Below are 27885 nucleotides of genomic sequence, written 5' to 3'. Positions count from 1 at the left end.
TAGAAAACTTTTATTACCTGGTTGAATAGTATTCACAGTTAATTGCGAAATTTTATTGCCGAGCTGTAAGATACTGTTAGTGAAGTATTTGATGAGTTTTATTTAAATTACATGAGAATCAATTGAAACATTCAAAGGCTTCGTATCTCGAGACTTTGCCAGTTTTAAATTTATCCATAAATTGAATTTTAGTGCCATCGACTTGAGTGTAAATATATATATATTTCTCTGTCATAAACTTGTGTACCAGCAGTAGATAATTTAAAAATATTTCAATAAGCAAGCAACTATATATTATATTATATACATATATATATATAAAGAATTTTCTAGCCTAAATTTTATTGCAAACATTGGCAACAGCAACACCTTTGAGTACATTGTGAATATTGTGTATATTGACCTACTGTACAGTAATTATTATCAATAATGACACGTAAAACATTATTGAAATAGTAGTAAACCGGCAGTCAACAAACGCTTAACTAATTTTGTAAATTTAAATTTAAAATTTATTTTTTTTTTAATGCACCTGACAAATTTTATTTATTACGACGTGTAAATTGCTACCATATTTTTACCTGATAATTAAATTAATCTACATATGATGTATTTCAAAGTTATGTGAATAATTTAAATATTATTTCAAGTGGGTCAAAGATTACTTTTTTTTTTTTTTTTTTATTGTTTAAGTACTTGCAGGTAAGAATTTTTCTCTGCTTTTATTCAAGATTACGAATTAAAATGTTGACTTGTAAATAAATTAAAAAATTTTTAGGCACAATGAGTCAGTTTCAAAACACACAGATGATAACAGTTGCTCTGGGAGCAACAATTGGAGTAATTGGTGCCGCTAGTTTATTTATTTACCAAAAAATAATGGAACACAGAGAACGCGAGCAAATGTTGAATAATTTAGAAAATGTTAATCGCAGAGTTTCCGAATTACAAGAAGCATTAGATAATTTGAGGTATACTACTACTAATTAATTAATATATTAATTGTTTATTAGGTGGAATAATAATAATTATTTATTTCAGAGCACAGCAAGAAAAACTTCGAGTTAAAAAATCTAAAAATTCAAGGAAAAGAAAGACATCAGCAAATAGTTTTTACACAACAACAAATGAAACAGACATTGAGAACGATGGAGTATCAGTTACTGAAACAGACGTCGATGATGAATTTTATGACTGTTCTGATGATGAAGTAGCCAATGAAGAGCTCGAAAATGGGTTAGTTATTTTAATAATAATAATTATTATTATTAAAATAAAAATAAAATGAAATTTTTTGTTTGCTGATATTTTTTATTTTGCGGATTTTTATTTTTATTTTGATAAATTTATAAATCATGAAGAACAAGATTATATATTTTAGTGATGTAGGACAGCAGGAGTAATGCTGCCATTGTTCGATAAACTGCTCGGGCTGGATATGAAATTTGAACTGGAAATATTTTACGATGAGGTACTAGAGGAATTGCGTTCGCTGGCACTTTGGCATGATGACAATATTGAAGTCGCTTGGAGACTGGCAAGGGCTTATTTTAAAAATGCTTCTTTACTTACTGATACTAAAGAACAAGATGTTATATTACAAGAAGGTTCATTATTCTGATGATTAATAAATCGGTTCTGTGACAATTAAACCGAACGACAGTTCAACTGAAAATAATCAGAACCCTTATTTAGGTGCCTTCTTATCAGGGATTTTTTGTCGGTTGAACTGTCGTAATGTTGAACTATCTTCGGTTTAATAGTCGCGGCACCAATAAATTAATCAATTTATTTATTAATTTGTTTATTATTTCAGGTATTAAATCTTGTCAAAAATTTCTCGATACTGATAATGTTGATCTCCACAAATATTACGCTTTACTTGTTGGTTTACGTACTGAATACTTACCAACTAAAGAAAAACTTGCAGCTGGTAAAGAATTTGAAAAACATGTTAAATTAGCATTGAAATTAAGCCCCGATGACGCTTTACTCAATCACTTACTTGGAAGATTTCAGTACAGCGTTTCAAATTTAACTTGGTTTGAAAGAAAAGTAATTAAATATCTTAATATTATTATATCCAACCATCAATCAATCAATTAATTATTTTATAGGGCGTGCGAATGGTTTTTGAATCGAATTGTTTGTGAATTTTTAAATCACTCGATTTGAATCAAAGAAATTCTGATCAGCTTTCAAATATTCAATTAGTTTTTAAAGTAAAAAAATAAATTTTTGCAGATTTGTATCTGAGGTCTAATTACCTCTCATAAAAATTTGAATTTGAAGCATTAGTAAATTTCGAATAATTCGATACCAAGTTAGCCGACGTCGGATTTTTTGAATTATTTTTCCAAACGATAAATTACAAAAAAAAATATTTGAAAAAATTGCACTTATAATTCTTTTAATTTTCTAAACGTGGATATTTTGATTTATTTTTTTTTAATTGATTTGTTGATAAAAAAATCAAGAATTGTTGATTGTCTGTCAATGTCAGGATCATCTATTACTTTATTTAATTATTATATTTATAGATTTGCGAAACATTATTCGGAGAAGCACCAAAAGCAACCTATGAAGAGGCAATAAAACATTTGGAGCACGCAGAGAATCATGTCAAGGTGCCCGAAATACCCAACAAATATTTCTTGGCACAAGCATATTTAAAAACAAAGTCCTACGGCAAAGCTATCGAATTGCTTAAAGAATTAAAAGATCTTCCAGCATGTGACAGTAAAGAAGAAACGATGAAATCCGAAGCTCATAATCTTATATCAACATACTCTTCTTACTGTTGATGTCTACTTTACCTTCTCCTCTTACCCAACTACTTATAAATACAATCTTTTTTAAACAAGTGATAGTAAAGTTAGCGGACATCTGACAATTTTTAAAACTTTTTTAATATAAAATAAAAATAAAAAAATGCATGTTTAGAAAATTCAAATTCAGTAAATGCATTTTTTTTTAATTTTATCCCTGGTGGAAATTTTTCGGAATTTTCTCTGAAAAACTCAGTAAAGTTCTAAAGACTTTTTCAGTTTCTCAGAGGAAAGTCCGAAATATTTCCATCCGGGATTGTCTTAATTATTTAATTTTTTTGTGTAATTAAAAAATTGTCATATATCTGCTACATTTACCCTCATTTTAAACAATTCTACTTTATAAATAATAATGATAATAATTAAAGATTAAATTTATTAAACTACGGCTTTGCGATACTGTCGCTGATCAGTAATTTTACTTAAATCCACGGGTTATATAATTTTACACAAACTTACTTGTATAACAAAAAAAAAATTTAAATCATGACCGCGTAAATGCGCTTTTTAATTTTAATATTCTGACATTCCTATTAAATTTATTTTTCATACGTAATTTTTTGTATCCAAAGTCCGTAAATAGAATTAAAAATACCAATTATTTGTGTAATAGTTAGTAATTAAAATAATTATTTTTAATAGTTTGATTGTAGTGTAAATGGTGCTCTGATGTTTTATAGATTCATATATTTTATTTATATATAATTGTAAATTAATAATTAATTAAAAACAATTGATATGAGTAATCATGAAGCTGTCAGCTGTAAAGGCATAAATTGGTCTAATTAGTAGTTTTTAATAATTTCGCATTAATTGTTTATACATTTTAAAAAATAAATCCATTGAATTGTACACGCAGTTCAGTTTATTTAATTTTTTTTTTTAATGTACATATTTTTTTATTAAAAAAAAAAATGACGGAAGTATTGACAAGTCTTTTGTGGTGTATAATACAATGTGTATTATATATAAAGATCAATAACGGTCCACACAGCGAGGGTCCAGCATCCCTGCCACGAGATTTTCTCTCGAGGGTGAGTGTGTGTACGTTTGAGGGTCGCGAGATACAGAGGGAGGGGAAGGGAGAGACAGGCAGCAGGCAGGAAGGAAGGTAGTGAATAGTAGGGGATGCTTTAAAATAGTTATGGGTGTGTGTAGACATGAGGAAGCCCCTCTGGTACTTTTGTACTAGTCTATAACTCTGGAGGGAAGCCAGAGGTTTTAAGTTTTAAATTTTATTACTCTGTTAATTTAGTCAGCGATTCAGATCTGTGAAATGTGGGACGTATTTTCCCTGTCGATGTTCATGTAAGTTCGCTTAATTAAAACAAAAACATTACGCTCTTGATTTAAGTAATTAACAACCCTCGTTATTTTTTAAATTCAGTCTGATTTATTTTTTAAATTTACAGGACATCAACAAATAAGTTGTGATGCGTGGACTGGTGTACGGGATATTGTACTGTGCCCTTTGGTATGGCAGCATAGCAGCGGGTTTCCTGTTCATCGCGTGTCCTCTTCTGCCCATACTGATACTCAGTCCTCCGACCTTCAGAAAATGCGGGGACTTATTATTTTCCTGCTGGGAACTGTATCCTACAGTCAGTATTTAATTGATACCTTCAAAGGCCAGTTTATTTATTTTATGGTTTTTAAAAATTTATGTTACTGCCCAGGCACTGCTGGAGATGATCGGAGTGAAAGTTGTAATATCTGGAGATCACATCCTACCGAATGAGTCGGCAATAATGGTGATGAATCATCGGACGAGAGTCGACTGGAACTTCTTGTGGGCAGCGATGTATCAAGCCTGCATGCCAAATATCGCTGCCCATAAATTGAAATTTATTTTGAAGGATCCAATACGTCATATACCTGGTCCGGGTGAGTTATTAACTATAAGTCACTAAATTTTATAAATTTTATTGGGTTGTTGATAACAAAATGAACGTACCAGGTTGGATTATGCAGATGAATGGGTTCCTTTATATAACACGTAGGTGGGAAGAAGATAAAGGTCGTTTGTCACGGACACTAGACTACTTGATAGCATTAAAAAGACGTACGCAGCTATTGATATTCCCAGAAGGAACGGATTTAACAGCGAGTAGTAAAGAAAGATCTGATAGATTTGCTAAAAAAAATGGGCTGCCGTTGTACGAGTACACTTTGCATCCAAAGACAACCGGTTTCAGTTATCTGGCGAGACATCTACAGCGTGCTGGATATCTTGATGCCGTCTACGATCTCACAATCGGTTATCCGGACTACGTGCCGCAGTCGGAAATAGATTTAGTCAGTGGTAAAATGCCAAAAGAAGTTCATTTTTACGTGACTAGAATTCCTTCTGCTCAAGTTCCGGATGATGAAGAAGGTCTCAGACACTGGCTGGAAGAACGCTGGCGGCAGAAAGAAGCGATGCTCAAGAAGTTTAACAAAAACAAGAGCTTCTGCGAAGACAACGAGGTCTGGCCGATGCCCCAGGGTATAGTTTTGAGCGCCGCTTTTGGGTTCTGGACACTTTTGACCGGAGTGTCCATTGTAATGATCATCACCTCGACTTTCTTTCAACTCTGGACTCTGGCGCACACTCTCTTGTTCATCGGGCTCTCGCTATTCAGCTCGGGGTTTAATCAGATGGAGATGGGGTGGTACTGGAGATGGAAAAATATTTACTTACTGTCCAGATGAAAATTATAAATATTGAGTAATTTTGGTAGATGAAATTTTATTTTTGAAATAAATGCACGTGGTTTTTAGTACTGTGATATTGATGTAAATAAAATATTAAATTTTTTTCTTTTGAATTTTAAATTAAAATTAAAATTTAATATTTAAAGGAAAAAGGTTCATATTTAGGTCAATGTAATTTATTTAGATAATTGAAACCAAAAGTCTGTTACAATCAACTGACAACTCAATTTTTTTAAAATCCAATCTAAAGTTTTTATAAATTATTTTAAATCATGAAAAAAAATAAATTTTAAAGTTTTTTAAAAATCCCTGGAATTAATGACTGTACTTTTTTTTTTTTTTTAAATTTTACAACTTAATTTTGAATTTAAAATTTGAAATTGAAATTATCATATTATAGTGCAATTATCTTGGTGATTCAAAGTATTAAATAATGAATTGTAGTTAATCATTACTATAATAAAATACAAAATAAATTTAAATATAAATATATATATAAATATATCGCGTCAGAAGAATATATTTTTCTCAATTTCTAAAGTATATTACGAACTACGTAATAAATGAAGTGAATTCATGTGCCAAAGTATTAAGATTAAAAAATCTCAATGGAAAAATATCTTCTCTGGAAGATTTCAATTAGAGATTTAATTTTAATTATTACTATTACTATATTTACTGTAAATAATATATATTTCATCAATACCAAAAACACAACTTAATTAAACTAAATCAATTAACTTATTAATTAAACAATTAAATAATCAATTACAAAAAAAACTATATCTTTGAACAGTTTACAAATCACTAGTAAATTTTGTCTGTAAATTTTTTGTGTACCTTCTCTATAAATTATAAGAAAAAAAAGTAATAATAGATGTGTGTAAATCCTTGTAAATTAAAAAAAAATATATTGACTCAAAGACTACGGCCTTTAATTTTATTTCTTAACCACGCCTCGAAAATAATTAAGAAAAATTATTTTAATTATTTGTTTTATTTATCAAATTTAAAAGACATCCATATTTAATTACAATTAGTTTATTTATTTTAAATTATCTACATTAGTTTTCTGTAGAATGGATTTATCGGGCTGGAGATCGGACTCGGCTTGAGGACACCAGCGAGTGGTTTCCTGTTGGCGTCAAATGGAATCGCTGGGCTCGAGCGTAATTGTTTTATATATTCGGATGTGTTTTGAGCTGTATTACGTTGTAATACGATTTTAACACGTTTTTTTAAACTTGATCCAGTATCGTTTGTTACTGGAGCCTCGACACTAAGCACCTCCTGGAAGAAAAAAATTACGATCAAAATTAAATTCAAACTGAAAAATAATTTTTAAAAATCTGTAGGCAAAACTACTCACTTGAATTTTAACTTTTTTTAACGCGGGAAAGTGCGGAGTTGAGAGTACTGGAGGATTTAAAATTTTCTCGGGCACAGGAGTGGGTGGAGATGGAGGTGGGCTGGCCGGAGAATCTGGAACCGGAGACTTGGCGACTGGAGATGTTGGAGTAGACGGGCATTCATTTACTGACACATCCCAACTGTTATTGAAATCATATTTTACTTGTTTCTTCTTCTTCGCTAGTCCAGAAGCTTGGAAATCAGCGAAGTCATCAATTTCATCAAACATTTGGCTCAGGATACTATTCCGCCGACTCTTTAATTTGTTTATTTTCGTTTTTTTATCCTTCACTTGAGTTGTTTTTTTAATTGACTTCTTTAATTTCAATTCGTCTTTCGCATCTCCGTTGCATAAAACCTCAGCTTCTTTAACTTTTTTTTTCTTCGTCACTTTTTCTGGAGTTTCATTGACTTCTTTTTCATCTTTAGCTACTTTCCGCTTCTTAGCCTTTGGTTTTTCCAAATCATCATCATCATCATCAACATTTCCATTGGCATTGAGCTCTAGAACCCGTTTTTTTTTCTTCTTCCTCAGCAGCCGTAGCTTAGAGTCAGAGTAAAGTTTTTCTTCAAAAGCCAGAAATCGCGCGGCAGCTTTAGACGGATTTACATCTCTAGGTTTCTTTTTAAAAACTTCGACGGTTTTAACACCGATCGGCATTTCACCCTGCGACAAATCGGTGAATTCATAGATCAATTTCTTCACTTGCCGTCGAGTTTTCGCAATCGACGACGGCTGCCTCTTGTACTCCTCTAGTAACTCAGCAATTTGACCAGGATTAAAAGGCACTTGAGGTAATTCGACATCTACACGGCCCGCTCTTGGATCAAGAGGTTTTTCTCCTGATTTTTTATCCCCATCTTCAGCTCCACTCTCATCATCTGCTTGATCATCATCATCATCATCATCATCAACTTCTACTTTGGACATTGCATCGATACTGCCCATAGGAAAACCAGCCTAAAATTTATGTTAATAATTAATAATAAATAAAATATAAATAAAAAAAATAAGAAAATAAAAAATTTACTTTTCTCCAAGCGTCAAATTTTTCCATATAATCCATTCCGACATCAGATTGAAATATTAAATACCTAAATATATGTTTGGTAACATGTCTAATTTCTCTGTCATCACGCAATGATCCCAAATATTTAGCGAATGGTCTGAGTAATTGAGTAACCAGATCTTCATGTATATTACCCTCGCTTACCTAAAATTAATTAATTAAATGAGTAAGTAATTTAATTTTTTTAAATTATTATAACAGGGTGGCCACAAAAAAATGATTTCAAAATTCCCTGATATTTCCCGGTTTTCCAGTAAAGTTTTTCACATTTTTCCCTGATTTATAAATTTTATTCGTATCATTTAGATATTCAAAGTTTTTATTATATTTTCATTTTTAATATTTAAATTTGATAATTAAATCATGCGAGAAACCAGAAAAAATGGCAATAAAATAAATTAATATTGCCTACTTTTGATTATTCGATGTTAAAAATGTATAAGTTAAAATATTTAATAAGAAATTCTATAATTTAAATAAATTAAAAATACACTGGTTACAAAAATTAAGGGATATTAAAAAAATTTCAAATTTTTTAGTAATTTTCAACAGTTTGTAACTCGAAGGAAAATGGTCGTACAATAAAAACAAAAAGTCAAACTGTATCTTCAAGTGTCTAGTTTTCTGATCTGGGTCTTTAAATTTTTTTATTATGCGCAGTTCCAGAGCAATCAAAAATTAATCATAATTATCGAAAAAAATTTATTGGAGCTCGAAGACCGTTTTTAAGACGAGCAAAAATTTGGTAAATTTCTTTTTCGATAGTTTTCTTAGGATTACTCCGGAACCGCACATAATAAAAAAATATAAAGACCAGATCAGAAAACTAGACACTTGAAGCTACAATTTGCCTTTTTTGTTTTTGTCGTATTACCATTTTCCTTCGAGTTACAATCTGTTGAAAATCACTTTAAAATTTGAAATTTTAAAAATTTTGAACTGTTACAATTCAATTTCCGGATACTTTTCGAAATTCCCTGACATTTCATGATACTGAAGTTAACCGACGTCTGATAATTTTTCGATTTTTTTTTAAGCAATAAATTATTGAAAAAAAAATATTTGAAAAATTTGCACCTGTAGTTTTTTAAATTCTCTACATGTACATATTTTTATTTGTTGTATTTTTGTAATTGATTTGTTGAAAAAAAAATCAAAAAATTTTAATTGTCTGCTAACTTCAGGATCATGACATTTCCATGATATTTCCCGGTTGCATTAAATTCCCTGATAACTCCCAGTTTTCCTTGTTCGCGGCCACCCTGAGGTATTTTCGTATAAATAATTTTACCTTAGCCAGTTCTTCCATAAAGACTTCAATGATATGGAACCTGAATCCCAACGATCCTTTGACATTTGACAAAATAAAATCAATTACATCAGCAAAACCTTTGACCCATTCTTCATTCCAAGCCATTTTTTTACAAATCAAAAATGTCTGGCGGATTATTCTTCGGGCCAACATTTCAAATTTATCTATTCTGTACTGATCTAAACCGAACCATTCAGTAGACAAAGTGTTCAGTGCACATTTTGTGTACAGCAGAGCCACGTCTTTTGAATCGAAGCAAAATACCAACTGGCTGATTGATTCCGCGAGTTCTTCTTGCACCAGCGGTTTGTCGGACATCCACATGCAGTAGTACAGACCCTTCCATATTCTCATGAAGTCTAGTTCAGAGAATGCTGAAATTAAAAAATAAATTAGCAAATAATCAATTGGAGTTGGAGTAAAATTAAAAAAAAAAAAAAAAACATACCAATGGTACTCTTGGAACGTATTGTCAACCATGTCTTTAACTTTTTTAATTTTTTCGCACGCGCATTTTTATTATTATCCGCAAGTTCTCGTGCGAATTTTATTTCTTGGGCTATCACTAGATTTTTTTTATACTGATAGTTTTTCACTGCCATTATTGCTTACGTTATTTACTACAATATATAAATCATATATATTTTCAATTGTTAAATAAAATATTAATACGTCATATTTATGTACAACAAATTTTTTTTTGTTTATTTATAGGATTTGGTTATTAAAAAAAATTATAAACAACGAGTGCTTGGTACAGACACGTGGGATACTAAATTATAACCTTCTAAAATAATTTTCTACTACTCTCATTACCCTCCAGAATAATCCACTAGCGCCATCTTTGTAATTCATTGTCACCATTTTTACCAACAGTTAATAATAATATTAAAAAAAAAATAAAAATGTCAACGACTTTCAGTTGAGTTTTTGTTTTTTCCTGATGTACACAAAAAATGAATTATTTTTAAATTTTTAAAATTGTTTATTATTTTAATTTAATTACAATGAGTTTTTCCTCTTGCATTAAATTGGTAAGTCATAAAAAAATTATTTGAAATGTAAGTAAATAATTAATTAGTTAATTAATTTTGTTTTTAATTAAGCCGACACACAGAACAGATAATTCACCAGAGAAAGATATTTCTTCACGTGGACACCTGGATAATGATAAATATACATATAATGAATTAATATCAATAGCCAATGAAGTATTCGGACATGGGAAATGGAGTCATGCTGTCACTAGTCAAACTGTTGGTAAATAATTTGAATTTAAATAAAATAAATGTATATTTAATTAATTAATTATCTAGACTTTGTTGAATATGTCATGGGAAAATATTTAATTGGCTGTGCTGCATTTGTAAGAGTACAATTACCTGATGGTACTTATCATGAAGAAATGGGATACAGTAACGCTGAATCATCAGTCAAAGGTGCTGCTGTTTATGAAGCTAGAGTCGTAAGTATTTATCTTGTAATTTACAAATAAATTATTGGGAAAGAGGGCTCAGAAATAAAGAGCTTTTGTAAATGATACTGAAGTTGGCCGACGTCTGATAATTTTTAGATTTTTTTTCAATCGACAAATCATAAAAAAAAAAATATTCAAAAAAATTGCACTTGTAGTTTTTTGAATACTCTACATGTGTATTTTTTTTGTAATCGACTTGTTGAAAATAAAAATCAAAAAATTTCTGATTGTCTGTTAACTTCAGGATCATCTTTTGTAAAGTAGTGATGGAGCAGGAAACGGAGCTCCTGGAATGGGGGAACGAAAGCTGAAAAAATATTTTTTTCTTTCTTGGCCTTTAAGATCCAGATATTGGAATAATAGATAATAAATTAGAGAATAAAGGGATCGTTAAATAAAAATGATAATTAGTTGACTTCAATTGCAATGATTCGCTGTATTTTCCAGCTTCAGACTCTGTATAATATTCCCTGATAGCCACACTTTGCTCAGCAAGTTTCTGCAGTGAAACATTTTCGGCTAACTTAACAAGTTTCTGGCAAGCCTTGGCTGGATAATACTTGCGTGCAAGTTGATGTAAATTGCGGCCGTAAACTGAATGTAATTTTACAAAAAAACTTGCCATCAATTTCAAGTTAAACTTTCAATTAACTTAACGTCATTATCTGACAGTAACATTTTAAGTCAATTTGAATTCAAGTTACAATCAGATTCCGGATGTAGCTTGAAGTTGACTTGCGGTTATGGTGGCTATCAGGGCTGATGTGTAAACGTTGCAATTGAAGTTTGCTGATTACCATTTTTATTGATCCCTTTATCCTGTAATTTATTATTTGAAATTTATTTTTATTTTTTGGCCTGGGTGTGAAGAAATGGAGATGAGTGAGGAAAAATTCGGAGCGGGAGTCTGGGGTAAATAAAATAAATTTATATTTATTTAATTATTGATTATTAATATTTTTCAGTCTTCAATAACAAACGCGCTGAAGAAATCTCTCCTCTGCTTTGGCGGCATAATCGAAACGAAAATAAACGAGCAAATATTGTCGGTGGCTCATAAATCAAAAATACAAAAAACGAATGATAATAAATTGTCCCAAAGCGATCAGAGATCAAAGGAAATAGCAAAAGTGTCAACAAGTAACTCGGTACCAAAGCCTTCTAGTTCTACAAATACAGACATAGAAAGTAAAAGATTTAAATAAAATATTTAATTTTGTAGTATTTTTTTTAACAATTTGTTTAAAAATTAATTAGACGTTAATTCTCCAAATGAACGAGCAAAGAAAGAAGTTTTTAAGGAAGAGAAAAAAGACATTTTAAAAGAAGGAAAAAAAGATGAAGTAAAAGTAATTAGCGGCGTGTCAACTACTACTTCTACAGTACAATTAATTAAACCTCCGTCTAAAAGTACAGACATCACAACACGAACTACAGGTAAATAAGTTTTTAAATAAATTAATTTGTTTTTTTTTTGGTTTATTTAATGACAAAATTAGTTTTAATAAATAAATAATTAATCAGTCATGACAGATGAAGAATTACGATTAGAACGTAAGCGTAAACAGAGAGAAAAACAAGAGGAGTATCGTCGACAAATGATGTTGAAAGGTGAAGTAGATGTTAAAGTTGACGAAAAAGTACAAAAAAATCAGTAATTAATAATTAATTAATAAGTTAATCGTGTTTACAATTTTATAAATTAGAGTAATTGATTAGTCGTTTGTAATACAACGAAAAAAGTATTAAATAAATTTTTTTATAAATTAAATTATATTGAGTCTGAGGTTTTTTATTTTTTTTATCAGTTTTTTTCTATTATTTTTTTTTTAGTAGTTTTGTATCAATTACATCAGTATATGGTTGATTTCATATTACTGTTACATGGGTTTGTTTAAGAACTTCTATAATAATTGAGCACGTTGCAGCAGAAACAGATACGACGTTCTTTTATCGATATATTTTTTAATCGCGTCGTAATATTAATTTACTTTTTTTTTTAATTTAATTTCTCGATATGAATTTCCAAAATCTCTATTATTATTTTATTTATGAACAATTTAAAATTTAATGGCATGAAAAATTTTTATTTAAGGGGGGAAGCTGAAATACAAAAAAATGAGCATAATTTTGTTATTTTTTTTATCAGAGTACGTTCGTTATTAAAATTCTCAAAATTTGTGACATTATTAAATATCATTCCAAGAATGTTCTGCTAAATTTTCGGAAAAAAATATTGAAAAATAAGCCAATGGTAGTGGGGAGAGACGAGTCACCTCAAAAAAAGTCTCTATGCCATAGGCAGGATAACTCATGCCTCATCTGAAATTAAAAAACCAAAAAGATTTCTTTAGTACGTAAATTTATCTTGGATTTGAATGAAGGATTTTTTTTTTCAATTACTACTTATTTTTTAATTAAATAAAAGGCAGAATTTTTGGCAAAAATCAGAGTTTTTTGATTGCACTTTTACCAAAAATTCAAAAATTAATATTTTGGTTATTCCTTCGTTCAAATCCAAGATAAACTTATGTACTAAAGAAATCTTTTTGGTTGTTTGAGTTCAGATAAGGCAGTCATGAGTAGAGCCAGGATTTTTACTTTGAATAAAAAATAACAATTAATTATTAATGCTGTCAAATTCTTGATATTACGGCGGAAATATTGGTCGTATAAAAAAATTTTTCAAATAAAAGTTGTTCAAAATTTAATTTTATAAAAAAAATGTCTCTTAAAATTTTTTTATAGAACTAATAAGAAAGCCGTAATTTCAAAATTAAGATTTTTATAATCAACAAAAATTTGAATCACTCATTATGAATCTTAATTTTGGAATCACGACGAAAATATTGGTCGTATCAAAAAATCATAAGAGACATTTTTTTTGTAAAATTAAATTTCCCACAACTTTTGTTTGAAAACTTTTATGATAAACCCAATATTTTCGCTTTAATATCAAACATTAGAGCCATTCATTTCAAAATTAAGGCAAAAAACTTGTTCCTAGTCATGAGTTATCCTGCCTACAGCATGAAGACTTTTTTTTAAGTGACTCGTCTCTCCCCACTACCACTGGCTTATTTTTCAATATTTTTTAATGAAAATTTAGCAGAATATTCTTGGAATGATGCCTAATAATGTCACAAATTTTCAAAATTTTAATAAAGAACGTACTCTAAAAAAAAAAATCACAAAAGCATCCTCTTTTTTTTGCATCGCAGACCAGCTTCTCCCCAAATAAAATAATAAAATAAAGAGCTACAATTTAAATATTAATTTAAAATCCTAGTTTGATCAATCAATTTTGATTTATCGTCAAATCCATTTTCAATTATTTTTTTTTATAATTAGTTTAATAAATTACGTATTTATATATAAATATCTATCATAAAATCTTAAATATAATAAACAATATTTATTAATATAATTTAAAAAATATTATACATTCAATTATAAATAATAATAATAATTTTTATTAAGAAGGGAATAAATTTATTTATTATATTAATCAATTCATTCATTCGGATTTTTTATTATCAACGTATACAGATTTAAAAAAAAAACTTTATTAATAATTAAAACAAAAAATATATATATATATATAATATATATAAAAAACATAAAAACCTGTAATGCATAATTTTTTATACATCCTATCTATTCAATAACAAATGAAATAATATATATTTAAACAAACATAAGATCTAACGATCTACAATCAGTGAGTTATTGGTAATTCATACGGTTTTTTTTATTTATTTTATCAATAAATCCATTAGTGAGGATTTAAATTAACGTTATTTATTTTTTTACGTCCATCTGCTTTTATTTATTATTATTATTTATTATTTTTCTATTTACAGGGTCGTCCTGATTTTAGTTAAAAATTTTTATTTTATTGTTATAAATCAATAGATTTATAAATTCACTCTTAAATAATTTTGTGTAATGAGCGTCGTATCTTTTTGTTGGTTGTTTCATTTAAATACTCCACCAGTATATACTACACTGTAAAAAATTTGCCGATTAAATCTGGAGTGAATAATGAATGGACTCCTAACGGGAGTTTATTTAAATATTAAAACCCTGAATCGGATTTAAATAAAATTCAGATCACTGCTGGAAAAACAAACTCCCTTTTACTCCATATGCGGATTGATTTCTTCTAAAACTCTGAAGTCCGAGTGACAATCACTCCCGATTTTTTTACAGTGTACTAAAAACTTTTATACAGTCCAAGTTTGTTATAAGCAACTTTCTCTGTCGCGCTTTTCGCTACTTTTACTCCTCCACTTTTTCAGCCGCTAAAATTTCATCTCGACACTCGTTATTATCACTCACAATACAAGTTCATTAACTTGAATTTATTTTGCACGCAACTTATCACGAATCATCGGTATATTCTTTGGATCTTTGTTCATAACGAGCGACTCGAACATTCATATAACAGAAAAAAAGGATTTATTGGCGCAAGATTATGAATTTAAGACAAAAATTTCTTTAGGACTTGGGAAAATTTCTTTGCTCAAGAATTTTTTTCTCGCCTCAATTTCTTGGGTCAAGTAAAAATTTTTCGCACCAAGAAATTATTTTTTTCTGTGTACGCAACGCCCTCATAAAATTTTATCTAAAAATTGTGGTGGCGGGAGTCCTTGATCTCATGAGTGTAAATGTAGCAGACATCAGACAAATTTAAAATTATAAATAAATAGAGTAAATAATTTAAAAAATAATAATTATGAAAAATGCACTTATTAATTTAAAAATTTTTTAAATGCGCATTTTTTTTTAATTTAATTTTACGAATTATTTACTCTATTTTTTAATAATTTCAAATTTGTCTGATGTCTGCTACATTTAATGATCCAGAAGTTAACAGACAATTAAAAATTTTTGGATTTTTCTTTCACCAAATGAATTACAAAAATAAAAATATGCACATGTAGAAAATTTAAAAAACTGTAGGTGCAATTTTTTCAAATATATTTTTTTTATGATTTACTATTTAAAAATAACATTCAAAAATTATTAGACGTCGGCTAACTTCAGGATCATTACGTTTAATGATACTGAAGTTAGTCGACGTCTAATAATTTTTTGATTTTTTTTTTAAACAGTAAATTATAAAAAAAAAAAATATTTGAAAAAATTGCACCTGTAGTTTTTTAAATTTTCTACAAGTGCATTTTTTTATTTTTTGTTTTTTCGTAGTTGATTTGTTCAAACAAAAATCCGAAAATTTCTAACTGTCTGCTAACTTCAGAATTATCTAAATTTACACTCATCTCGATCTCGAATTTTTAAAAGAATTTTTTCCCTTACAACCTTTGACGATTGCTTACAACAAATTTGAACTGTATGTATGTATTATTTGTTTGTATGCATGTACGTGTGTATATGTATGTATATGTATATATATATTTACGTAGGTATACTTTCCATTTGATTAATTTGTCTGATGAAATTCGCCGACTCTATTAATTATAGAGATATGGCAATGACGTGTCTGCGTACGTATTTATTTAGAATAAATATATATGTATATTTATGTATGTATTGTGTGTCTGTAGTGTGGTATTGATTTTCACTGATGGGATCCTCTGCAATTGATAATTATTATTTACACTTGGATGGATAGGGTAGTGGCGGGGCTAAGGGGTGATATTTAATTTCGAATGGTTTATATCTGGTATATGTATGTATATATATATGATATATATTATATGGGATGAGTTACAATGTCTATAATGTAATAAGTGCAACTATTAAATAACTAATGGTGGTTAATCTAAAGTTTTATTGTTTTTTTAAATTCATTTATTTTTTTTTCTCCAGCTAATATTTATCGTCGAAATATTACATTACTTTCCAACGTGTTTATGCCCTCGCTTTTATTTATTAACTGTTTTTCAACGTTAGTAAATCATTTCATTATTTTCTATCGAGGTCGATCACTTTCAAATTCAAAAAAAAGAAAAATAATTCATAATAATCCTCGCTCGTTTATTTATTTTAAATTTATTATCATTATAAATAAATATATGGATGAATTTATTAATTCGTTACCCTGCCCCCTTTAATGCAATGATAATTATATAAATTCGTGTCTTGTTTTTTTTATTATTTATTATACTAGTTATTTACTGACAAACAACCGATACGATTTATTATTTATTTTATTTATTATTAGTTTATTTTATTATTATTTTTTTTTAATTAATATACACGATCCTCGATATTGACTGCAGAAATATATTTGTCACACTACCGGTATTTGTGGTCGCCGGCGACTGGTTTTATTTAAATTTTGAAAAGCTTAAATTAATTTTTTTTTTTTACTTTTTTTTTTTAAATTACAAATCTGTCGTTCGTAAAAAGTAATAACGTTTGTACGACAATCAATCTGTTAGTTACCCTTTATTTTTTTTTTTTTTTTTTTTTTTTTGTAATAATATTTTTTTCCACCGATTTTCGTTCGTCGATTTATTTATTATCTTATTTTTAATTGTCTTACTTTATAGTAGCATGTAAATGAAAATGTATCACTTGGTACACACTATGGTATTTATTTTTATTTTTATTTATTATTTTTTTTTTTTTTTTGATTCATATAATTATCATACGGATTTACTATAAGAAACTTTCAGCCTCTGAGCAACTATCTCGTTTACACTCGTCATTGTGTGTTTTATCCCTAACGAATTTGAATTACAGTAAATTACGGTATTTCACGGCAAAGGTACGGGTAATTTACCGCAAATTTGCGGCAACATTGCGCTATTTCACCTAAACGGGCAGATTTACTACAAAAATACGGAATTTAACCGTAAAGTGAAGTGTTTCACTGTATTAAAGTAAAAATGTTACAAATTGCGATAAATTGCCATATTCTACGGTAAATTTTTGTATTTTTGCAGTAAATTACCCCATCTTTACGACAATTTGTCGTATTCCATTGTAAGTTGCCGCAAATCGCTGTAATTACTACAAATTTGTAGTAAATTACGGTATTTCATGGCAAATTGCGGTATTTCACGGTAAAGGTACGGATAATTTACCGTAAATTTGCGGCAACATTGCGCTATTTCACCCAAACGGGTAGATTTACTACAAAATTACAGAATTTTACCGTAAAGTGAAGTATTTCACTGTGCTGCGGTAAAAATGTTACAAATCGTGATACATTGCCATATTCTACGGTAAATTTTTGTATTTTTGCAGTAATTTACCCCATATTTACCACAATTTGTCATATTCTATTGTAAGTTGCCGCAAATTGCCGTAGTTTCCTACAAATTTGTAGTAAATTACGGTATTTCATGGCAAATTGCGGTATTTCACGGTAAAAGTACGGATAATTTACCGTAAATTTGCGGTGGCACTGTGATATTTCACTTAAACGGGCAGATTTACTACAAAATTACAGAATTTTACCGTAAAGTGAAGTATTTCACTGTGCTGCGGTAAAAATGTTACAAATCGTTATAAATTGCCATATTCTACGGTAAATTGTTGTAATTTTGCAGTAAATTACCCCATCTTTACCACAATTTGTCGTATTCTATTGTAAGTTACCACAAATTGCCGTAATTTACTACAAATTTGTAGAAAATTACGGTAATCATGGCAAATTGCGGGTTTTACGGTAAAGATGGGGTAATTTGCCGTAAATTTGCGGCAAAATTGCGCTATTTCACCCAAACGGGCAGATTTACTACAAAATTACAGAATTTTACCGTAAAGTGAAGTATTTCACTGTACTGCGGTAAAAATGTTACAAATCGTTATAAATTGCCATATTCTACGGTAAATTTTTGTATTTTTGCAGTAAATTACCCCATCTTTACCCTAATTTGTCGTATTCCATTGTAAGTTGCCGCAAATTACCGTAAACTACTGCAAATTTTTGGTAAAATACGGAAATTTACGGTGATTCGGATCCGCTAAAGTAATTTGCAGTTACGGTAAAAATTTTAAATTGCCATATTCTACGGTAAACTTTCGTATTTTTACGGTAAATTACCGAATATTAGTCATGATTTGCCATATACTGCTGTAATTTGCCGCAAATAACCGAAAATGCGGCAAATTTGCAGTAAATTACGTAAATTTATGGTAATTCGGATCCGCTAGGATAATTTGCAAATTGCATGTTTGATGTTAACATTAGTTAATCAATTAGCTAATAAACGCGCCCAAAAGAGGGCCGTTTGAAAAGAATGTACAGAACGAGACAATAAATCACAAGGCTACAAAGTTTCACACATTATTTTATTAATATAAAGGAATCACTGACTGTTTATAACAAGTTTACTTTTTTTCGATATATTTATATTATTTATATATATTTATATTTATATATATATTTATAGATATATAATACTTATAAATATAGATGCACCAAGGCATAAAAAGGCCGTGGCTATGCAAGATCCACTACTTTTGTCACTTCGTGGCGCGCGGTCTCTCCTCATTAATTATAATTATAATAATAACAATAATAATTATAAATAATAATAATATGTTTTACTAAAACATTCGCACTTGATGATTTAGTCGTTCACGCCCAAAATTATTTAGTGCTTACAGAGAAATGTTCCCGGAATTAATAAATTATTTATTTTATTTTTTCTCCGTAATTAAAATTTTTAATTTATTTATTTTTTATAATATCGTTGAGCAATCTATTGGTCACGACTCAGCATCGTACATTTAATATTTATTTTTTTAATATTGATTTTAAATTTATTTATTATCGATTATTTTTTATTAAAATCGTATATCGTATTAAGATAAATGACTGATAGATTGAGTTGCTTATAAATTTAATGAACGATATCATGATGATTTAAATATTATATATATGGAAATGACCATGCTGAGCGTAATCAACATTAGATATTATTAAATTCCCATTTCTCACACCTTTAACTATCCACTACATATCAACTTGATCAGTTAAATCTCATTTGTTTTTCAAATAAACGTTTTATCTTTTAGTATAAATTTACGTACATTACTCAAAGTCACACATCAATTCATTTTAGTAGTGTCTTCCTCCCGAAAGAGGTACATGGACCAGTAAGCGAAGTTGAATACGACAAACATGAAGGGGAAAGCAAAGCGTGAGATAACGTCTATTCTCGCGCTGCCTTGGGTATGACAGGTGGAGAGATCTCTGAAGTAGTTGGTGCAGGATTCCCGGTTCAGTCGTGACAATCTCCGGAATAATTTCGAAGAACTGTTTCCAGCTGACGAGTTCAGGTTCGTCTTAGTCCCGGCGGTGGTGAGCATGGACGTCGACGGAGATGGAGTCTCCATGCGCGACGAAGCTGGCGATGAGGAACCTCTTGAAGAAGGTGGCCTCCGGGAATTTATCGACAGGACTCCGGGCGAACCGTGAGTCGTCTCTCCCTCCTCTGTTTGAGTTGACGAAGTCGGCGACTGCGGCGGCTGCTGATGACGATGACGGTGCTGCCGCTGTCTGCTGTAGGTCTGATGATGGTGCTGATGGTTGTTGTTTATGTGCGGATAGACATGGTGAGAATGATTACTCGTGATAGTATTGCGCGAATGGGAGCGTGAACGCGAGTGGTGATGGTGTCTTGATGAGTGAGAATGATGGTAGAGATGGCCGCGAGCCACGTCTCTTGTTCCAAACGTTTCCTCGTTGGTTGATGGCGGTGTTGTTGTTGTGATGTTGTTGCCATTCATTCGTTCTCCGCTTCCTCCCGAAACAGGTACGTGGACCAGTACGCGAGGTTGAACAGAGCGAACACGAGGGGGAAAGTGATCCGTGAGATGACGTCGATGCGCTTGGATCTCGTCGGGAACTTGGACAGCCACGACCTGCAGCAGTTTTTTTTCGGCGGTTGCATCATGTGTACTTCGCACTGCCGGACCTTATCCATTGTCATTGAATCCTCCGTGTGTCGGACGAGAGGCTTCTGAAAGAAATTGACGGCTCTTGGTTTTCTGTTCAAAAGCTACTAATTTTTTTCTTTTACTAATTTAACATCAACATTTATGTTCAAATTTACTTTTTAAACTTTAATTTGACTTTACTTTATTTCATTTTTTGCTTGTGACTCTCATTCAAATGACTCTTGTCCGATAAAATAATAATACTTATAGACGAAAAGGAAAAAAAAAATACTTATCAAGACGTCTGTTAAACTGACCATTTGGAAATTGGTGGAGCTGTCGGGTTCAAGGAGCTCGGTCGTTGGATCGACGGATGATGAGTGCTCTATTTCAGTGCGGTATTTTTTTTTTATGTTCTCCCGGTGCATGTCACTCCGCGAGGCATAATTAACCAGTGCAAACTCTAGCAGCGCACCGAATACAAAGGTCAGGCATACTCCTGTCCATACGTCGATGGCCTTTGTGTAGGAGACTGGTGGCAGTGAAGCGTTTATTCCAGACGTTTGTGTGGCCATTGTCAGTAATGTTGTCACTCCTATCATTAATCACAAATAACATACACCATTTCAATTCAATTCTGTTATTATTCATAGTCCACTTTAGTTCATCACCCTTATCTACATATCTACATGTCCCTTCTATTCCCTTATTCATATTGATCATCTTTTGCCATCTGAATTGCTTATAGATTTTTTATACCACAGATACATGGACAAGGTACAAAAGAAAACTCGTGAACGAGATCAAGAAGGGAGAGAAAAAGTAAAAGTTAAAAAAGCCACTTACCAAGTGACACTCGAGCTGGTACGGCGCTTTGATCTAGCCAAAAAGACACCCACGAGACAATAACTAACATACAACATGGTATATAAATTTGTATTAGATAGTAACTGAATTCACGTTTAAAAAGTAAATCCACTTTTAGGCAACTGTATTCGCCTACAAAAAAATTTCATCCGGTAAACTCTTTATTTATTTACATTTAAATAAAATATTGTTTACTCTAAAATAAATATTACCTGTATTTGTTTTACTGTTACAATAGTCAGTGAGATATTTTTCCAGAGTGAATCGTGGGAGGTGTAAATTTTTCACTACCTGGACGGGATCGCCCTCTTTCCAAACAAATACTAAATCGTCAGTCGTCCAACCATCTGGAATTAAATACATTTTTTTTTACTGACTAATAAGCAAGCAAGCAAATAAATAAATTTGTGACGTATTACGTACAACTGGCCATTCTTAATGAGCAAGTTTGCCGATCTAGTGGATAGAGCTTCAAGTTCATCGGACACGATAGAGTCAAAGATATTCTGGGTGGAAAAAAAATGTCTTGTGATATTTGAATGAATAGAAAAATGAAATCTATGAATTATTTATTTTTTTGTTACCGTATACTGTAGAGTACCGAGCCATGAGGAAATATTCGAATATATACATTTGGCATAATGATTTCGTGAAAATGTCCTTCCTTTTCGTTTGAAAAAAAAAGATCCGGCATCCACACTCGCGTCGATTCCGTCAACGTTAAATATTTTAATCGACCTGCCAAAGTTTTTTAATTAAAATTTTATATAAAACATAAATAAATATACATGCATATATATTTAAATAAAAATATATTATAACAGCGCACCTCCGAAATCGTTGAACTTGAGCCGTTCATCCAGCCATTGTTCTCGAAACGTCAATTGTACTGAATATTCCTGTCAACAAATTATTTTCATTAATTATTTCACAGTGTTGTACCCACATACCTTTGTTATTATTTTATATATTTTTTAATTATTTTCGAATACTATTCTATTGTAAAACGTTTTTTTTAAACTATATTGTTATTTTATAAACTTTTTTTCTAAAAAAAAAATACTCTAATTGTTTATTTGACGTTTAAAAATACGAGTGTGAATGCAGCAGCAGGGTGGCCACGAACCGGGAAAACCGGGAATTGTTAGGGAATTTAATGCAGCTGGGAAATATCATGGAAATGTCAGGGAATTTCGAAAAGTATCCGGATATTGAATTGCAACAGTTCAAAATTTAAAAAATTTTTGATTATATACTAGTTATAAAAATTAAGGGATATTAAAAAAATTTCAAATTTTAAAGTGATTTTCAACAGATTGTAACTCGAAGGAAAATGGTAATACGACAAAAACAAAAAAGGCAAATTGTAGCTTCAAGTGTCTAGTTTTCTGATCTGGTCTTTAAATTTTTTTATTATGTGCGGTTCTGGAGTAATCCTGAGAAAACTATCGAAAAATAAATTTACCAAATTTTTGCTCGTCTTAAAAACGGTCTTCGAGCTCCAATAAATTTTTTTCGATAATTATGATTAATTTTTGATTGCTCCGGAACCGCGCATATTAAAAAAATTTAAAGACCCAGATCAGAAAACTAGACACTTGAAGATACAGTTTGACTTTTTGTTTTTATTGTACGACCATTTTCCTTCGAGTTACAAACTGTTGAAAATTACTAAAAAATTTGAAATTTTTTTAATATCCCTTAATTTTTGTAACCAGTGTATTTTGAATTTATTTAAATTATAAAATTTCTTATTAAAAATTTTAACTTATACATTTTTAAGATCGAATAATCAATAGTAGGCAATATTAATTTATTTTATTGCCATTTTTTATGATTTCTCGCATGGTTTAATTATCAAATTTAATTATTAAAAATAAAAATATAATAAAAACTTTGAATATCTAAATATTACGAAAAAATTTATAAATCAGGGAAAAATGTGAAAAACTTTAGTGGAAAATCGGGAAATATCAGGGAATTTTGAAATCATTTCTTTGTGGCCACCCTGAGCAAACATCAGAGAAATTTAAAATTATAAATAAATACTTAAAAAAAAAATAATTAAAAAAAATGCACTTGTAAATTTCCAAATTTTTTAAATGCGCATTTTTAAAAAATTTATTTTATTAATTATTTACTCTATTTATTTATAATTTAAAATTTGTCTGTCTGCTGCATTCGCGCTCATTTAAAAATTTAAATCAATTGTCTTTCGATATTTATAAAATTTCAATCACTGCCAATATTCTATAAAAAAAAATAAAAACTAAAAAAAATGTGTAATATACATTTTAGATTTTTTAGTTTCGTTAATTCTCTCTCTCCGAATGAATATTTTTAATATGTATGACTTTTAAAATAAACGGTTTGATTAATAAATAAATTCCATTAGCGACAAAATAAAAACCTTTTCGGTTATTAAATCAAATATGTTCGTACAGAAGTTAATTTAATTAAGTAAATTATATGTAAATGAATTTATAATTAAATTACTGAAATTAATGAAATATTTGATCGTTTATTTATTAATCAATTGGACATACGAGCGATGGCATTTTAAAATAAAAAACAATTAAAACAAATACTAAAAGCGGCGGCATGTATAAGCATTTGTGCCAAGTACTAAGAGGATTTTAGTGGAAGCATGTTGATAAGTATTTAATTGCTCACGATGCACATAAACTAATAAAGCAACTAATATATATATGTATATATATATATTTGTATATATTATTCATGCATATTAGCTCACAGATTTATCTCGAGTTGTCAGCAGGTAACTTTCGTCTCTTCTGTTTCAGTTAGTGTGTGATTCCAATAAATATAAATCTTGTACTTAACAAACCATCTCATTCATTTGCTATCAAATTTTTATTTAAATAATTATACTTGCCATTTTTTTAAGATTCATCAAATTAATTCAAAAAAAGTCTGCTTTGAATAACAAAAAAAAAATTGCAATTACCGTAACGTCATCAGTGAGAAAAATTCTAATAAATTTAAAAAAAAATCAAATTTTGAAATTTCATACACGGAGAGAATTGTCGCATAAATTTTACTCGTTTCCCTAGTGGAAATTTGTTGGACTTTTCTCTGAAAAACTCTGAAAAAGTCTTTAGAACTTTAGAACTGAGTTTTTCAGAGCAAATTCCAAAAAATTTATACCAGGGTTATTGTCAGTAAAACTGGGCATGGATGAATAATTATTCTTACGTTTCTAGATAGTGTTCAATTATGGGGTCAAAAAACCAAATTTCGAGTAATTTTTAAATAAAAAATGATACGAAAGGAATCAGTTTTTATTCTTTCGTTTTTGGCCCAGGTCTACTCTAAACTGTAGGGTAAATTTTATCAAAAAATTCTCTTCATGTACTACAAAAATTTATTTTGAACCAGTCGTCATGACCGAGAGGTAAGTAGGCTACTACTCGAACTTAGTAACCGGTCAAACGTAGGTTCGAATCCCAGTTACCCAAAAAAATTAGTTCCCTGTACTGAGATTCGGCCCGCCGCTGACCTAAAGTCCAAAAGTCCCAAACTTATTACCCCCAGTTCACGGTTGCTAAAGACCCCGGCAGTTAAAAAGCGACCAAGAAAAAAAATTTAATTTGACGTTACAGAAATTGTTTAAGAAAAAATACTTCATCAAAATATAAGATCGAAACGCATCAGGTTCCCAATAACTCTGTAATGTAAGGGATGAATTCGCAATTTTTTGGCAAAAATCCACCGCAATAATCCATTAGTCTTAAAAACTATTGACGTGTATATGTGCTCTACCTGTAATAACACTTTTTACTAGACAGACGCATAAAAAGTTTGAACTTAATATTATGCTTGATATCTGCCAAATATATTGCTCTGCAATAAATGACATGGAAATGTATGACATCCCCTTTTACTTATATTTCCATCTAAATGTTTCCAAGACTCGTTAAAAACCAATCGCAACCCCTATATCATGTACGATATACTTTACCATGCAGTCACCTGAGTTTAATGTAAGACATGAATATATTTTTCCTCAGCATTTATCCATCAAAACGGTTATTTCATGCGTGTCATCATAATTTTTATTTCACCAAACAATTATATATATAGACAATTTAATGATAACAATAATACCTAAAAATTATTTAAAATATTCTATATCACATAATATAAAATATAGTAGATATATTTATTATTATTATCGTTATTTAGCTATCAGCACATAATTAAAACACACACGCTTTCAAAAAAAATTTTCTTACTTTCAAAAATTTATATTTATATGGAGATTTTTTACGCCGACACAAAACAGATCAGGCACAGACAGCACATTCTCGAAATGTTTTTCTTTAATATTCGTTTTTTTTTTTATATTATCAATATTAGTATATATGTTAGATAAAAATATTAATTAGTAAGCTATAAATGCCCAATAAAGGCGTGGAAGAGCGTGAAAGAGTGCATGTAGTTTCATAATGTGTTAAAATAGTGTACGTGTTAAAAAATATATATATTATACGTTACTTTTTAAATTGGGTAGAACTGCCTATTGGCTTTTTTTTTTTTTAATCGTAATATTGATTATAGAAAAGCATTAAAGGCTAATCTGAACTGCGGCGTTTTAAGCGTAGGAAATTATTAACTTTTTTTTAAATATTTTCATAGTGATATATATGTCCGTATAGAAAAAGATCGTTCAAAAAAATTTACAGTGAACTTCCGAATTTGAGAAAATTTTGAACTGTGAGTTGATTATTTTTAGGAGGGAAAAAAAAATTTGAATTTCCGTCTTGTTCCTGGGAAATTTTTGCAAGGAGTCAAAAAATATTCAAAGTATTTTTTTTTATGCCTGAGTAAAAAAAAAATTTTAGTTTAGTCCTCAAAAGCCTCGATTACTTTGATGTTTTATTTGCCGCCCAGAAACTCTACTTTAGTATTCAAAATCCTCAATAAAAACTATGAGGTCTACATGCGAATAATTTGTCGATTTTGAATTGTAACTAAGGCCTCAAAATCCTCAACGAATGAAAAGTTATACGGACTTTTAAAAATTTTAGATAGAAAAGGGAGGGGAGAGAATACACGGAGAAAAATGTTGGCTCGAAACTTACGAATTTTTATTATGCTGCCGACCAAACTTGAAACAGGAAATAAAGCATCCAAAAGTATGTTCTTATAAAAAATTATTATGCCGCATCACAGTTATAATAATGTATGAAAGTAATTTTTATTAAAGTTTATCGAAAAGTTTCTTGCACGTTGTAAGTATCGTGATACAGTATAATAATTTTTCGTGTGAGTGTAATAATTTTTCGTATGAGCATAATAATTTTTTGGATGCTTCAATTCCTGTTTCAAGTTTGGTCGACAGCATAACAAAAATTAGTAGGTTTCGAGCCAACATTATTCTCCGTGTACGTCGAATGAGACTTTTGAGGTTCAAATGCGATTAAAATTATTCCTGTATGTTTTGAGTATTTTGAGGCTTTAATTCAAATTATATTATTTCAGTTTAGTCCTCAAAATGGTAAAATTGGTCGTAACTAACCTAAGATAACTTTCTATACTGCTGTCAATCTTAAAATTCTAAATTGGTCCTCAAAAACCTCATTGAGAACTTTGAGATTTAAATCCGAAGTTTTTTGACTCGGGTGTTTTTCATACCAGCAAAATTTTCAAGACGAATTACTTTTACTTGAAAAAATTTGCCTGAAAAGTATTCAGTAGAAATTTTTCTTAAACTTTTGAATATTTTTGGAGTTTAAAAAAAGATTAACTCAAAATTTCGAATTGTCTCAAATTTCGAAGCTCACGATTATGAACCTTTTTTGAGTTTTTATACGGGTATATACAAATATATAGTAATTAAAATAAATGAACACGTGTATAGTGCGTTAGGTGTTTATTATTAATTGTTATTATAATTATTATTAAAGTGCTTGATTAATTACACTGTACACTGTACCATAACGAAACGTTCAGGAGAATATTATTGCCAGTAATGATCAGTTAATTTATTTGAAGTTTCAACGGTTATAATTATTTTTTTTCTTATCACAATAAATAATTTAACGATTTTAACAGCGATAAGCATTATTATACAAGACAATGAAACAAAAGGCAGACAATTATTAATAATTTAAATAAATAATTACGTTATTGTCGGATTGCTCGTTAGTCATGTTCTATATTCGTGGGATCGAAATTTAAAAAAAAATACAGCGGGGAAATAAATCAGGACGATAGGCATTTATGGTAAAATGAGAAGATATACATATATATGTATATAATGATATTGATAATAAATATATGAATTTGATATGAGTTACACCAAGTACAGAAATCGAGTAGATAATAGGGGATGAAAAT

At 29.7% G+C, this 27885-nt stretch overlaps 5 protein-coding genes across 15 annotated transcripts in view; 3 read left to right on the top strand and 2 right to left on the bottom strand.

Moving 5' to 3' along the window:
* The first annotated feature begins 330 nt into the window (after nt 1-330).
* LOC130676471 (regulator of microtubule dynamics protein 1-like) lies at nt 331-3701 on the top strand. Its single transcript, XM_057482728.1, has 6 exons — nt 331-702; nt 779-971; nt 1042-1236; nt 1390-1607; nt 1817-2055; nt 2541-3701. Exons 2-6 carry the CDS (start codon nt 784-786, stop codon nt 2802-2804), a joined length of 1104 nt encoding a protein of 367 aa, XP_057338711.1. The 5' UTR covers nt 331-702; nt 779-783; the 3' UTR covers nt 2805-3701.
* Nucleotides 3702-3888: 187 nt separating this feature from the next.
* Nucleotides 3889-6432, top strand: LOC130676469 (lysocardiolipin acyltransferase 1-like). Its single transcript, XM_057482714.1, has 4 exons — nt 3889-4136; nt 4241-4429; nt 4505-4712; nt 4786-6432. The coding sequence occupies exons 2-4, from the start codon at nt 4262-4264 to the stop codon at nt 5517-5519; spliced, it is 1110 nt and encodes a 369-aa protein (XP_057338697.1). The 5' UTR covers nt 3889-4136; nt 4241-4261; the 3' UTR covers nt 5520-6432.
* A 66-nt stretch (nt 6433-6498) lies between these two features.
* Nucleotides 6499-10100, bottom strand: LOC130676412 (ribosomal RNA processing protein 1 homolog). The gene is made up of 5 exons (XM_057482598.1): nt 9763-10100; nt 9294-9688; nt 7964-8146; nt 6892-7893; nt 6499-6812 (listed from the first exon to the last, which is right to left on the bottom strand). The coding sequence occupies exons 1-5, from the start codon at nt 9914-9916 to the stop codon at nt 6582-6584; spliced, it is 1965 nt and encodes a 654-aa protein (XP_057338581.1). The 5' UTR covers nt 9917-10100; the 3' UTR covers nt 6499-6581.
* Nucleotides 10101-10212: 112 nt separating this feature from the next.
* Nucleotides 10213-12587, top strand: LOC130676479 (DNA repair protein RAD52 homolog). Its single transcript, XM_057482741.1, has 6 exons — nt 10213-10348; nt 10421-10574; nt 10631-10779; nt 11757-11979; nt 12049-12228; nt 12316-12587. Exons 1-6 carry the CDS (start codon nt 10322-10324, stop codon nt 12447-12449), a joined length of 867 nt encoding a protein of 288 aa, XP_057338724.1. The 5' UTR covers nt 10213-10321; the 3' UTR covers nt 12450-12587.
* Nucleotides 12588-17201: 4614 nt separating this feature from the next.
* LOC130676422 (glutamate-gated chloride channel) overlaps nt 17202-27885 on the bottom strand; it is a 37519-nt gene continuing 26835 nt past the window's right edge. For 7 of the 11 annotated variants that reach the window (XM_057482634.1, XM_057482626.1, XM_057482618.1 and 4 more), the window contains 7 exons: nt 22352-22421; nt 22107-22260; nt 21946-22028; nt 21735-21869; nt 21502-21654; nt 20973-21250; nt 17202-20640 (listed from right to left, as the gene is read on the bottom strand). In XM_057482634.1, the coding sequence (XP_057338617.1) occupies nt 19825-20640; nt 20973-21250; nt 21502-21654; nt 21735-21869; nt 21946-22028; nt 22107-22260; nt 22352-22421 (1689 nt within the window). In that variant the 3' untranslated portion in view covers nt 17202-19824. Of the gene's footprint in view, nt 20739-20972; nt 21251-21501; nt 21655-21734; nt 21870-21945; nt 22029-22106; nt 22261-22351; nt 22422-27885 lie in introns of all 11 variants that reach the window. The other 4 variants (XM_057482690.1, XM_057482680.1, XM_057482671.1 and 1 more) reach the window with 2 other exon arrangements.

Source organism: Microplitis mediator, chromosome 1 (assembly GCF_029852145.1).
Source record: "Microplitis mediator isolate UGA2020A chromosome 1, iyMicMedi2.1, whole genome shotgun sequence".
NCBI classification, from domain to species: domain Eukaryota; kingdom Metazoa; phylum Arthropoda; class Insecta; order Hymenoptera; family Braconidae; genus Microplitis; species Microplitis mediator.
The sequence above is the reverse complement of the archived record's forward strand: the minus strand, read 5'-3'. Positions and strand labels throughout refer to the sequence as shown.

Excerpts from the sequence above, each read along its gene's own strand:
- LOC130676479 (XM_057482741.1), top strand. The coding sequence starts at position 10,322 with ATGAGTTTTTCCTCTTGCATTAAATTG. Across the intron at positions 10,780-11,756 it reads CTGTTTATGAAGCTAGAGTC|TCTTCAATAACAAACGCGCT; the intron begins GTAAGTATTTAT and ends AATATTTTTCAG. Across the intron at positions 12,229-12,315 it reads CATCACAACACGAACTACAG|TCATGACAGATGAAGAATTA; the intron begins GTAAATAAGTTT and ends ATAATTAATCAG.
- LOC130676471 (XM_057482728.1), top strand. The coding sequence starts at position 784 with ATGAGTCAGTTTCAAAACACACAGATGATAACAGTTGCTCTGGGAGCA. Across the intron at positions 1,608-1,816 it reads AGATGTTATATTACAAGAAG|GTATTAAATCTTGTCAAAAA; the intron begins GTTCATTATTCT and ends TTATTATTTCAG. Across the intron at positions 2,056-2,540 it reads TAACTTGGTTTGAAAGAAAA|ATTTGCGAAACATTATTCGG; the intron begins GTAATTAAATAT and ends TTATATTTATAG.
- LOC130676412 (XM_057482598.1), bottom strand. The coding sequence starts at position 9,916 with ATGGCAGTGAAAAACTATCAGTATAAAAAAAATCTAGTGATAGCCCAA. Across the intron at positions 7,894-7,963 it reads AATTTGACGCTTGGAGAAAA|GCTGGTTTTCCTATGGGCAG; the intron begins GTAAATTTTTTA and ends CATAAATTTTAG. Across the intron at positions 6,813-6,891 it reads TAAAAAAAGTTAAAATTCAA|GAGGTGCTTAGTGTCGAGGC; the intron begins GTGAGTAGTTTT and ends TTTTTCTTCCAG.
- LOC130676469 (XM_057482714.1), top strand. The coding sequence starts at position 4,262 with ATGCGTGGACTGGTGTACGGGATATTGTACTGTGCCCTTTGGTATGGC. Across the intron at positions 4,430-4,504 it reads GCTGGGAACTGTATCCTACA|GCACTGCTGGAGATGATCGG; the intron begins GTCAGTATTTAA and ends GTTACTGCCCAG. Across the intron at positions 4,713-4,785 it reads ACGTCATATACCTGGTCCGG|GTTGGATTATGCAGATGAAT; the intron begins GTGAGTTATTAA and ends TGAACGTACCAG.